General features: G+C 40.2%; 2 protein-coding genes across 3 annotated transcripts; one reads left to right on the top strand and one right to left on the bottom strand.

Moving 5' to 3' along the window:
- Nucleotides 1-649: 649 nt before the first annotated feature.
- On the top strand, nucleotides 650-7,883 carry ikbip (IKBKB interacting protein). Of its 2 annotated transcripts, none has more exons than XM_052118257.1 (3): nucleotides 650-919; nucleotides 993-1,110; nucleotides 6,666-7,883. In XM_052118257.1, exons 1-3 carry the CDS (start codon nucleotides 762-764, stop codon nucleotides 7,440-7,442), a joined length of 1,053 nt encoding a protein of 350 aa, XP_051974217.1. In that variant the 5' UTR covers nucleotides 650-761; the 3' UTR covers nucleotides 7,443-7,883. The 2 variants fall into 2 exon arrangements, with proteins under 2 accessions (XP_051974217.1, XP_051974216.1); XM_052118256.1 differs by lacking the exon at nucleotides 6,666-7,883 and adding an exon at nucleotides 3,515-5,924.
- A 1,341-nt stretch (nucleotides 7,884-9,224) lies between these two features.
- Nucleotides 9,225-12,005, bottom strand: ckap4 (cytoskeleton associated protein 4). Its single transcript, XM_052118249.1, has 2 exons — nucleotides 11,538-12,005; nucleotides 9,225-10,560 (listed from the first exon to the last, which is right to left on the bottom strand). The coding sequence occupies exons 1-2, from the start codon at nucleotides 11,832-11,834 to the stop codon at nucleotides 9,499-9,501; spliced, it is 1,359 nt and encodes a 452-aa protein (XP_051974209.1). The 5' UTR covers nucleotides 11,835-12,005; the 3' UTR covers nucleotides 9,225-9,498.
- Nucleotides 12,006-12,744: the final 739 nt, after the last annotated feature.

Genomic DNA, 12,744 nt, shown 5'->3' with positions numbered 1-12,744 from the left:
CCTATAAATTTAGAGGCAATAGCAAATGAAAAATATGTAGGAATTATGTCAAAAAGTAACATTTCTATTTGCAATACAAGAGGGCTCTACTCAGAAAGAGTTTTGTTTGTTTTTGTTGGCGCTATTTTGCAGAACTATAACAGAATTTAATGTTGCATTATTTATATGTAATAATTTCTCACACTTTTGGCAGTTTAAAGTGAATTTTCACACTGCGCTTGATGGCTCATACAATCCTTCATTGAGTCTCATTCACATTTCTGATCTTTTGTGTCATTACAGACATTTGTAAGCCTTTGATTTGAGAGAACCCGTCATCTGTTCATTCTATTCACTTACGCTGAAATACAATTCAACTCAATGTCTTACGATGGAAACAACAATCGACTGCGATTGGTCCATCCTGAGGAGCGATGTGAAAAGTAACAGATTTCATGTGACATCACCGTCTACGAACTGCTTTCAGCATTGGTCTGGATAATAATTCACACCTGATTTATGACACTGAAAAACTTAAAGTGACAAGAAAGTACAAATACATAATTAAAAGTAACAACTGGAGAATTGTTTTTTAGACCCACTGTACCTGACCAATAAAAGACGACTTTCAGACCTCTAACCCCGCCCACGATGACGTAGGACTCTTGTATTCTGTGCTGCTGCGTGGCGACTTCAACTGACGACAAACTTTATGACAATATATCAGAGAATGACGTTTCTTTCTTAAATATCTGCACACTCTGAGGAGATTTAGTTCAAACATGCAGAACAGTGAAATAAAACAACGGAAAAAGACTTTAGGCAACAAAGACAGAAGGACTGAAGATGAGGATTCGAGGCAGAAAGTGGAAAAAAACTCTTCAGATATGAAGAGCACAATGCTTGTCATGTCTCTGTGTGTTTCTGTCTTAATGATGTGGTGAGTTTCACTCTTAATTAAAGGGTTAGATCATGTCTCTGTGTTGTATTCATCAAAGCTGTCTCTTCCACAGGTTTCTTTTTCAACAGGACGCACAGTTATCTGATCTGAGAGAGAAATATGATGATTTGTATAGAAAGAGCAATATAATCCTGGAACTGGAAGCACAGATGTCTCAAGTGTCAGAAAAGGTTTGTATCATTCAAGCGTGTTTCATTCTTATTCATGTTTTCATTGTGTTTTTCACAGCACGAGTTCCTCTTTAAGGTCATGTGGACGTCAGTGTTAACACCTTGTAAATTCCTTTAGAAAAGATTCAGAAAAGTGTGAAAATCAGACAAAATGACAAAGATACAAGATTGTTTACTTTCACAAGGGCACAAACTACAATCCCATGAAGCATTGCGAAACATGTAATCAAATCAAAAACAGTGAAAATATAAGAACACAATCAAGGCAGTTGATTACAAGTATAGAAACAATATCCATCCATCCATCCATCGTCAAACGTTTATCCTGTGTACAGGGTCGCGGGGGGCTGGAGCCTATCCCAGCTAACATTGGGCGAAAGGCGGGGGACACCCTGGACAGGTCGCCAGTCCATCGCAGGGCTATAGAAACAATATATTACACAATATTCGTATGAGTGTAGTGAGAGCGACTCGATTGCATCCCTCACAGTGCGTCACAGGGCGTCGCAGCTGGACATGTTTGCCGCTCTCTTGTTGGCCGCTGTTCTCTGATTGGTGGATCTCACCTCAGGATCATGGGAAATGTAGTTGTTCACCAGGAATTCCACTATTAAAAACAATGTATTTAAAAATAAAGCGGACTGATTGCTCCAACAGAAGCACATAACATCGATGAACAAACTCAGAACTCACGCTAGGTCTTTATTAAGTTATTATTAAAGATCAATTGGGATTTTTACTTCCGTTACCAGACTGTTGTACTCTATTGTGAAAAAGCATATTAATCCTGCTCATGCTATTCCTGTAGTATATGTAGTGTGCTTGGAAATAATCCACTACATTCAGGCCGTAGAGCACAAAGAGCTTCACAGTACATAAAACATACAGCCCATCTTAAATGGGTCCTTCCAGATCAATTCAACCAGAGGTCTATTGGTAAAATTTTGGCTTCTCAAGCCAAAGTATTGATTAATATTTATGAGTAAACCATTATTTTGTAGAGGGGGATTAAAATGACAAATTTTGCCTTTGATTTGGGTCTAAAAATAACCTTAAAATAGTGTCAGCGTCATTATTTTTACACAGAGATTGGTGGATCTATTACTAAAATCAGTTGACTTCAGCACTTCTTGGCTGTGTCTCGTTTGGAAGGATGCATTCTCCAGAGGTCGCATTTGTTGGCTGCATACGTCATTGAGGCGTCTCGATTAGGACACTTCGAATGAGACCTTCTTTCACGGGAATTCAGAGGATGCATTAGGCGTATCCTTCGTGGGCACTCACAACCCACAATTCTTTGCTCCGATTTGCCCGTAAATATGATGTTCAAATGTTAATTCCCAAGTTGAAGTACCTCAGTGGATGGGTGCAGAGTGTATAATATGTATAATTATATGTAAAGGGGTTAATGGAAAGGAGGAGGCGAGAACCGGCTTGACAATATAAATAATAGTTTAATATAAAACTGAAACTAAAAGACAAACACACACAGGTGTCCATAAATCTCTCTCTCTCTCTCTCTCTGTCCCGCTGTTGTCTCCAGTCGGTCTTTATCCCTCTCTGAGGCTTGATTAGCCTGATTAGGGGTGGGGGTGGAATCACGATCCCGCCCTCCGACCCCGTCACATTATATTAATATAGAATTAAAATAAAGTATTAGACTAAAGGTACACCTGTAAAATCTGTTTTCTTTTCTCTTTACATCATTATAATTCTCCTAAATGTTACCTCATACATTCCTTTCCAGAGGGACTTAGTTCCCTTCTCATTTAAAGCGCTCGCACTTGTTATAGAGTGGCGTGCTTTCTCATTTAAAGGAGGGCACTCGGTGTACTGCAGCCTTCAAAGGACACGTCCTACCTAGCACACAGCCTTCCAAACGAGACTCGGCCCTTGTTTCATTATATGCCAATGGTGCCAAAAATGGGAAAAAACTCTTTTCTGTGCTGTTATTTTTTCAAAGTTGGATTTTCTCCAGAAGTATTACAAATATCTTAATGTCCTTTTAGATTCTGGTTCAGAACAAATGTTCCTTTTTGTATGTTACTTGTTAATACCCTATATGGATAAATATATGAGCCCAGAGATATGGGGCTCTCAATGTGTCTCCATGCGTAAACTGTTTGAAAGATGTTTAAGAAGCCTTCATCTGGGGTCTGTGTAATCTATTTATAAATAATCACTTTTGATTGCACAGTCAAAAGTGAAGACATTTTTACACAAAATGTAATTAAAAACTGGTTGCCATTCGATTTAACATGCCATGTAATGAAGTCATGTGACAGCAATGTGTGTGTTTAATGTTTATTGTTGCATACTGTTAAAAAAAATTGTATACAGTATATATACTGCACAATACCACAGACTTGTACCAAAATCATAATTTTGTCTGTTGTGGAAGCAGCTACAAGCGTCTGTGGATGATTATGATGGGCTTCTGACCGCTGTTACCATGGTAACCAAGCTGCAACCTGTCATCACCTTCATCCACAACACCTCCACAGCACTGCAGGAGGAGCAGGAGGCGTCTGTGCTCTATTATCAAACTATAAACAATCGCTTACGTAATACAACTGAAGTGTGGCAGAGAAAACTCGCAGCTGTAACCACTGACCTAAACACTTTAAAAACTGAGTCACGCTCTGTACACGCCCGCGTAACAGAACACGTCAACGATGTAGACGCACGTCTGCACGTTCTGACCGAGCGTCTGCAGGAAGTGGAAGACGGTACGAAGAGGAACACGCGCGTTTTGGACCGCACTGAGGAGGATGACGCTAAACACGTTCAGGATCATTTAGACTGGAATTCCAGACAGGTTTCTAAACTTCAGGAGCAGATCAAACTCCTCTACAAATCTGGTGATGAGCTTCAGAAAAGGCTGGAGAAGGTAACCCCACGTGCACAGCAGTGGGAGACACAACTCCCTGTCGTAGAGGAGTCAGTGCGGTCAATGCTCAGACTCCGAGCGCAGTTCAGTGCGACTGAGACGAGGCTGCAGGAGCTGACGTTACAGGTGCAGAGGACTGAGGACGAGATGTTGAAGACCTCGTCAGTGCTTCTCGAAGTCAAACAGGCCTTCAACACCTCGCAGGAAATTCACAGTCATATGAGAGATCTGTCCCAAGAGGAGGCTAAACAGGAGAACAGAGATTTGGATTCTGGGAATGTGGATGATAAAATGGACCTCGGAGAAGAATGACGTCCCAGGACTGGACATGATGATGAATACTGTAACCTGTTCAAACTAGAGGCAGATTTTACAGAAACCATCAGAGCCAAGAACTGCAGACATTGTGATTCTACAGAGCTCCTCAGAGGATAGGGAGGGGATTTATTTTCTGAAATAGTTTTGTTTTCCCTCGCAATAGTTTTGCACTCCTCATGATACCTTTATCCATCCCTTACAAAAAATACAAAAATAACCATGGTTGAACTATGGTAATTGTAGAAAAAACCATAGTAGCCACGAGATTTACCATGGTTTTACAACAGGACCCATATTTTAACATCCGTGCTGGAACTATAGTAATACTGGAATACCAGAACATTGGTAATACAAATTATAAGCATTCTGCCAAAAAAACTAAATTTGGTCACTGTAGTAAACCATGGTAAAAAAAATTTGGTAAAGGTTTTACTACAAACACCATAGTTGAACTATAGTTACAGTAATAAAAACATTTCCAAAAAATGTAATGAGTGATGAATAAAGGTATTGTGAAACTATTTCAGAAAAGAACTTGCCTCTATGATTGAATGAAGATTAACAATCTAGATGTATGTGTCTATCTACTGTAACATGATTATGAAGTTTTGTTCATTACAGTCGTTATTTCACTTTTTCTTAAGTTTAGATTTGTCTTTAACGTGTAATAGTGATGTAGTTACAGAACACCTAATTTACAAAAATAAGATTAATTACACAAATCTAATACAAAGAACCACAACGATAATTCTGATGCACACTATTGTTTCACACAATTTGAACCAGTCAGTGGTTCTTAAAGCATATGTTTTAATCTGATCCCCCTCAACCGATTCTTTTCTTTCGATCACTTTGCGATCAGATTATGGGGTGGGGAGCAACGAGTGTTTTCTTGTTTCAAGGGGGTGGCGTGACCACATAAAATTGAGAACCAATGATTTAATGTTCGTGGTTATATTGTGCACAATTCATCATTGCATGTTATGTTTGTCTTCGTACCTTTAATCAAAACGTAATACCTTGCTCTGCCTCTAAAATGAACCTTGGCTGCACAGCAGGGAAGATGTTGTTAACCAAACGTCCATTTTCCATTTGATGTGGGCTTTATCCAATTTCTCAAATTTGCACCAAACACAAGGAAACTAAGGCAAACTCATTTGACATCTAGTCAGATGCATCCCTGCAACTCCCACAACTTGCCAGAGGTCATGACCTCCAGTCCTCATGTCAATTATATTTGACCTGTATGAGACTGAATCCTTTGGGTGGATATGTACACAGTCTTAAGTACTGATTCTCAGCTGTAATTCTCAGCATTTCTTCAACTTTTCTTGTTATCCGTTACATTGAACATCTGTCTCTATATATTACTTTTCTCTTTTGGATGTTGTCTTTGATTCGATTCATGTTGACTCTTGCCCTGGATTTGGTATTGTATTATGTGTACTAGATATTGTTTCAATAAAACACAAAGATGGATTAATTTTGACCATTGATTAACTTGAGGTCAAATTATCAACCTTTTAAATTAGACTGCATGTCATTAAGAATGATTGTATTTATGAGATGAGTGCACAGTAACTTCTCAGAAGGATTGAAAGGACCAAAACAGGAACGAGAATGCTTCTAGTGTGTTGTTGAGTTCCAGGATGTGTCCGACTGCAATTCATGATGCAACGCAAGGACAGTATGCATGGATTCTCTATGTTGCCATAAGGGGCACTATAGTAGACATTACTGTAACCTTATATGGTCAGTTTTCTCTTTCAGGTCAACAACTGTCATTGACCAGAGACGGCAGTGTGACAGAGAGAATTACGGGCAGCTGTTATAATTTATATTGTCAAGCCGGTTCTCACCTTCTTCCTTTCCATTGAACTGTGTTACACTGGTGCCGAAACCCAGAAAGGAGGAGGTGAGAATATATAAATGATAATTTAATGATAAACTTTACCAAAAAGACACACACACACAGGTGTTGGACAGCTGCCCGTAACTCTCTGTGTCGCACTGCCGTTTCCGGTCGCCTTTATCCCTCTCAGGCTTCATCAGCCTTATTAGGGTCCGGGTGTGTGTAATCACGACCCGGCCCCGCCCTCCGCCCTGCCACAAATAAACTATCTGGTATAATGTCACATTTTAAGGAAGCTTCATTGCCCCGTTGAGATTTGTTACCATCACATCATTGCTATTACATGTTAAGTAAGTTCAATGGGAGTTCACACTTGTGATGTTTTGGCAAATTGTTCACATCTGTACTTGTGTATGTTTCTGGCCTTAGGCATCCTTTCTGGAATTCTTTGTGTCTGAAGTATCTACTCTAAATCTCGTGTCCTCTCTTCTCTAGTGTGAGAGTGTTCAGATGCTGATGTCCAGTGTGGAGAAAACACCACCCATCTCCCAGTTGGAGAGTTTGGATGTAGAGGTCACTCAACTGAAGCAGATCTTCTCAAGCATTTCTGGACAACGGCAGCAACTCCAGGAAAACCTGTCTGATCTCGTTCAGGCCGTGGAGCGCATGGAGAACAAAACTGTGGTGATCTCTAGTGATGTGATGTCTAAGGTAGCCTCCATCCGTACAGATGTGAGGCGCATGGGTGGACTGGAGAGTGAGGTCGAGGAGCTTCTTAGCCAGACAAACACCCTAGAGGAGAAGGTCACTCAGACTGAGAAGCTCATGGTCAAACGCATTGGCGATCTGCTGGTGAGTAGCATCGACCGTGTTTCCAGTCTGAAGAGCTCCACAGAGAGGAATGCTCAGAGATTAGATCAGATTGGCAAACTCATTCAAGAGCTTTCCACAGCCAACAGAAAACTTTCTGAACGAATCTTGGTGATCGAGAGCGGTCAAGCCAAGCTGTTAAAGATGACGGCCTTTGCAGGTGACCTGAAGCCCAAAGTCCTCACTATCAGACAAGACTTTGCCATAATAGAACCAAAACTAGCAGACCTGACGCTGAGGATTGGTCATCTGGCTGAAGATGTGATGAAAACCGAAGGAGAAATTGCACAGATTAAAAGTTTAGCTAACCGTATAGCACATGTTGATTTGAGCCAGCATCTGGAAGACTTTACAGAAACTAGACATGAGACACTGGACAAGAAAGACCAACTGACACCTTGAAAGACCAACTGACACCTTAAAAGCCATGTTCTGTTCAATAAAGAGTTTAGTCCAGGGGTTCTCAACCTTTTTGTCCACATCCCATTCTTTTTGTTACAAAATGTTTGCAACCTATCCTACCACACTCATTGATTCAGTATCTCGTAATGATGTGTATAGTTAAAAGTTCAACTTTGAAAGTCCCGATAGCTCTGTGTTATGCCAAGTCTCGCGCTTAAGCCCTCTATTACGAACAGCAATCCAAATTTGTTTATGAAATAGGGTCGCGACCCAAGGTTGAGAACCTCAGATTAAGTAATGTTCAAAATGCTTGAATCAGTTGTGCATTGAGATAAAAACGTCACTCCTTGAATACACTGTCAAATTATGTTAAATCATAAAAATCATATGATTTTTGTAAGCTTTTGTGAATAATTTATTCCTAAGTTCCTAAATAAAACTTGAAACTAAACTCTTGATACAAGCAAGATTTTTTGAAGTAGTGTGGCAGTACCATGGTATCAGATGGTAATACCATTGTGCGTTGAACTGTACCATTGTATTTATTACTTCAGAGAATAGCACATTTCTTCAATGGTACATGTTCAAAAAATAAAACAACGAAATGGCATTACGTACCATGGCACTAAGATACTTTTTTGTATGTTATTTTATTATATTCAAGAACTAGAACAGACCATTTGAATTGCTTTGTGAGTGTAATCTCTGGACTTACTGTCAATATGTGACCTCTCAAAGGTCAAACGGTAATGACATATTTGACATCTTATATTTATATGTGGCTTTGATAAAGACATGTAGCAATCAGTATAACTTGTTACCGTGTCAACAAAATAATGAACTAATTAGACATCCTTTGATATTCTTGATGTTCGCCAACCCAGTCACTGAAAGACTGATCTGTTTTAGGTGGAGTGTCACTGGTAAATTTGACATGAACAGCTAAAACTCGACTAATCTCATCACAAACACAGTACTTAACCTGATAGTGTCATATCGGGCAGAGGAAAGGATAGATTAAGGACTATATTTTAAGCCAAGTGTTTTGCAAGGCGATTCTTGAGCCAAAACAGCCAACGTGACAACATAAAAAATAAATGTATCAAATATTTATTTTGGATTAATCTGTTAACCTCAACTAAGAATGAATTGAGACTGCAGGATGCTTTTAAGATCCATCTTCTAAATTGATACCACAGTCAGACCAGAAGATCTGTGACTAAATTTGACTAAATATGGGGCCATTTTGTTTTTATGATATGCTGGCAACTAATAAGATTTAACAAGATCTACTTAAAATGAGAGTTTACCTAAAATCCCAAACAATTTCTATGAAGGGACGGCATGGGGAATCAGTAGCTAGCACTGTCAAACCATAACAAGAACGACCTGGGTTCGAGTCCTGGCTTTGCCCAAGGTAGCTGGGATAGGGGCAGTGCCAATAGAAAATGAATGTATGGATATCTGTGGCAGAGTTGGCATATCATGGGTGTCATATGGGTATTTTTGATCAAATTAAGGGTAAATCAAATAAAAAGGTTCATGTGATCATCTCTTTACCCATCTTTATCAGGATATCCTGTATTGTGTAGCACGTGAACAGAATAATGAAATCATTGTTATATTACAGTTCTTGTAAACATCTAAAAAAGTTACTTAATTTTAACATTAGGTTACACCTTGAATGACTTGCTCTCCAATTACATAAGGAAATTGTATTAATAAATGTAATTATATACAAAAATGTATCATTTATATAGATATTTTATTCTAATTTGATTAGGTAATGATATTCACACATTAGTTTTAAAGGTTTTTACCTTTTTAATGGAAAACAACTACAATTTTGATACATTCAGAAATTGCATTTGAATTATTGAAAAACTGAACGGAGAAAAACTACAATGCAGTGCCATTTGTAGATAGAAGAAACAGCAGTTCGCCAATTCATCCTTCTTATAAGAAGCTCATAAGATCTCATTATAGATTCATTTTCACATTTCTACCACCCACAACAATTCCCCATCATGAATTACATCTTTTCCTGTAGCTCATCTCATTCTTGTTCATGTCCATCTAGTTGTTCAGACAAACTCTCGGTGGTGCTTTCAAGTTCGTGCAGTGGTCCTTCCAGCCTCTGTTCCACGACCTCTAGTCTCACCTGGATCTCGTCTAGAGCCAATACACTCATTTGAAGCTCCTCCAGACTGCTCTTCAAACCTTTCAAGTCATCTCTCAAGGTCTGTCTGTCCTTCTCGGATGCTGTCTTGTAGTCAGTCAGCAAGCTCTCATGAGATTCATACTTGAACACAAGAGCGTCCACTCTAATGTTCTGCTCTGATAATGAAGACGCCAAGAGCTCCTCGCTGTCCTCCGCAGACTTCACTCGGACCTCCATGTCATCTCCTCTTTTCTCCACCTTGAGTAGTTCGGCTCTGAGTTCTTTCTCAAGGCTCTGAAGCGCCTCGCTGGACTGGTCCTGCTTGTCGTTGAGGGTCTGAAACTGGTCTGATGCGGCCTGGATGCTGGCTCGAGCCATGGAGACCTCCTCCCGTAAGGCGCCTACGGTGCTTTGCACGAGTGACCTCACTGTGTCGATTTCCTCGGACACTGACACCACCTCCTTGTTCCTGGTCTGAAGCTCGGCGCCCACTGATGCGATCTGCTCCCTGAGCACCGCCATGTTGCCCTCTGCCACCTCATTCGCGGTGTTGAGATTCATCACAGCGCTGTTGATGGATGACAGCTCCTGCTTGAGGAACGCGGGTGTCTCCTGCTCCTCCACACGAGCTTTCAGCTCACTCAGTTCAGTCTTGTGCTGGCTCTGCTGCCCAGCGAACTCAGCCACCCCCTCGGTGATGGATCGACTCAACTGAGCCAGTCGCTCCTCAAGAGTCCGCTCCAACGAGGAGATGTCCTTCTCTCGAGCTTCCTTCACATCCTGAATGCCTTCTCTGAGATCATGATAGATCTTGTTCTGTAGGTTCTGTAACGTTTCCTGCATCCGTTGGGTCTCAGCTTCTCCTTTCTGTACTGCATGGCTTGTCCTTTCTAGATCAGTCTTAGCACTGACCACTGCTGCCTCCACACCCTCCAGAGATGCCTTTACGGAGCTTATCTAGACACACAGAGAGAGAGAGATTTAACAACTATGTGTACTGGTAAATCTCAGCAAGGTAAAATATCTACAACACTTCAAAAGTTGGTCTTGTTAAGAATCCAATTATTTTCAGATGTAATCAACATTAAGCCACAAATTCCATTGATTGATCTTAACTTGTATTGATCCTGGAATATTCATTTTAATGACGATAACAAAGACTTTTTTTAAAAGGTGAAACCATGAAACAAAGTCTTTTTATACATGTATAGAGCGAGTTTCTTTCTCTAATAAAAGTAGAGCGCACTGTTGCTGTTGTTCTGGCTCACCCTATGCAAAGTGTGTGATCACAAATACTGTCCAGCAGTGCCTCCTCAAATGGATTTTAAACTTGTGTCAGACATCATAGAGCAGAACTCTGGTATGAAGGGTTACCCAGCTGATGTGACGAAGGTTTTTCAACACATCTGAACATTTCTGGACCTTAACAAACGCTCAGACTATGACTTCTCCAGTGTCCTGAACAACATAATACGCACAATCACCAGAACCAGACAGCGCTTTATTAAACCACAGGACAGTATAAACCAATGCGTTAATACTTCTCGTCTCACAAATGCATTGTATTTAATTCACAGCTGCATTTCCTCTTGAATACATTCATTGTGCTTTTGAACTATTTGACTAGATCCTTCTTGCATTAGATGATTCTGGAAAACTCCTGAAGAACTCAAGCAGAATCTCCTCAGCCAATCACAGAAGAACACATCCTCCTCAGGGTTTCTAGGGGTTTAAACTGGAGTTAGTTTGTGAAGTTTTATGCGTAATCTGGGTGGAGATGTCCAAACGTTAACCACCTCTATACATATACATTTCCACAGCCAGTTTCCTGTTGTCAATTGATTTCATCATTTTGATTGCACCTTTACATAGACGTGTGTACATGAAAGCAAAAACACTTGACCTGAGGTCTTTTCACTGGATTCGTAACTGACCTGTAGAAGCGCATGCTGCACTTCATGTGCCACCGCTGCACACTTCTGTGAGGATTCTTCATGTCTCACGCTCATCTGCTTGACTTCCGATAATGTGTGATGGATATAAAAGGATGCAAGCGCTGCTCCTGCTGCCAGCGCCAGATAAAATACCGCCGAAATGAACTTTATTAGCCCGCTCGATCCGGATCTGGGACTCTCCGCTTTTGGGGGTTTCTTCGCCCCGTCATCTGTCTGCTGAGCGGGACTTCTGTCGTTTGGATGGGAATTATTCTTGTTTCGGTTTTTCGCAGTCATCGTGTCCAGATGCGGCCGTGCTTTCGATGTTTTAAAGACCCTTCAGCATTCACATGACGTCATGAAGCGTCGCGGGTGAGACACAGAAAGGGGCGGATTCGCGTTTTGCTCTCCACATTTTAAACTCTGTGCATATAAAGTGTGTTCACTACAGCTAAAGCCCGGCTTCAAGAAACATGTTTCTTTACTTTTAACATGTGTTTTGCATGTCTTAATGCTTTAAACTAAGTGAAACTTTAGAAATATATTTTTATATAGTTTAATGTTTCCTGACAAAAGAGATGCTGCCTTAGTCTACTGATTTAATCAGTTTTAATCAGTTTTAATCTGTTTTAATCAGTTTTAATCTGTTTTGTTCTTGAGCATTACAGCATGTCTAATGTAAAGGCATTTTGCTCCACCCTTCTTCCGACGTGGCAGTGATTCCCCATCCACTCATCTTTTACTCGTTTGTTTTAAAGGGTTACTTCACCCAAAAATAAAAATTCTCTCATTATTTACTCATCCCAGATGTGTGTGACTCTCTCTCTTCTGCAGAACACAAATTAAGATTTTTAGAAGAATATTTCAGCTCTGAAGCTTCATACAATACAAGTGGATGGTAACCAGAACTTTGAAGCTCTAAAAAGCACACAAAGGCAGCATGAAAGTAATGCTTATGACTCCAGTGGTTTAATGCTGCCTTCATGTGCTATCGGAATTATCCTACATCCCATTTCTGAAGTGGTAGTTAGGAATACATCGCGTTCAAGTGCTTTGATGTCAGAAAATAAAGTTCATTCATATATATTTATTGAGGAACTTTTATTTTAACACCATAAAAAATTACTCAGCTTGTGCACGATACTAACTACGTTTCTATCCAAGGATTTTCAGCGAAAAAGCACATCAAAATATAGCTGATGGAAAC

Source organism: Xyrauchen texanus, chromosome 45, assembly GCF_025860055.1.
Source record: "Xyrauchen texanus isolate HMW12.3.18 chromosome 45, RBS_HiC_50CHRs, whole genome shotgun sequence".
NCBI lineage: Eukaryota > Metazoa > Chordata > Actinopteri > Cypriniformes > Catostomidae > Xyrauchen > Xyrauchen texanus.
This window is presented reverse-complemented; position numbering and strand designations above follow the sequence as displayed.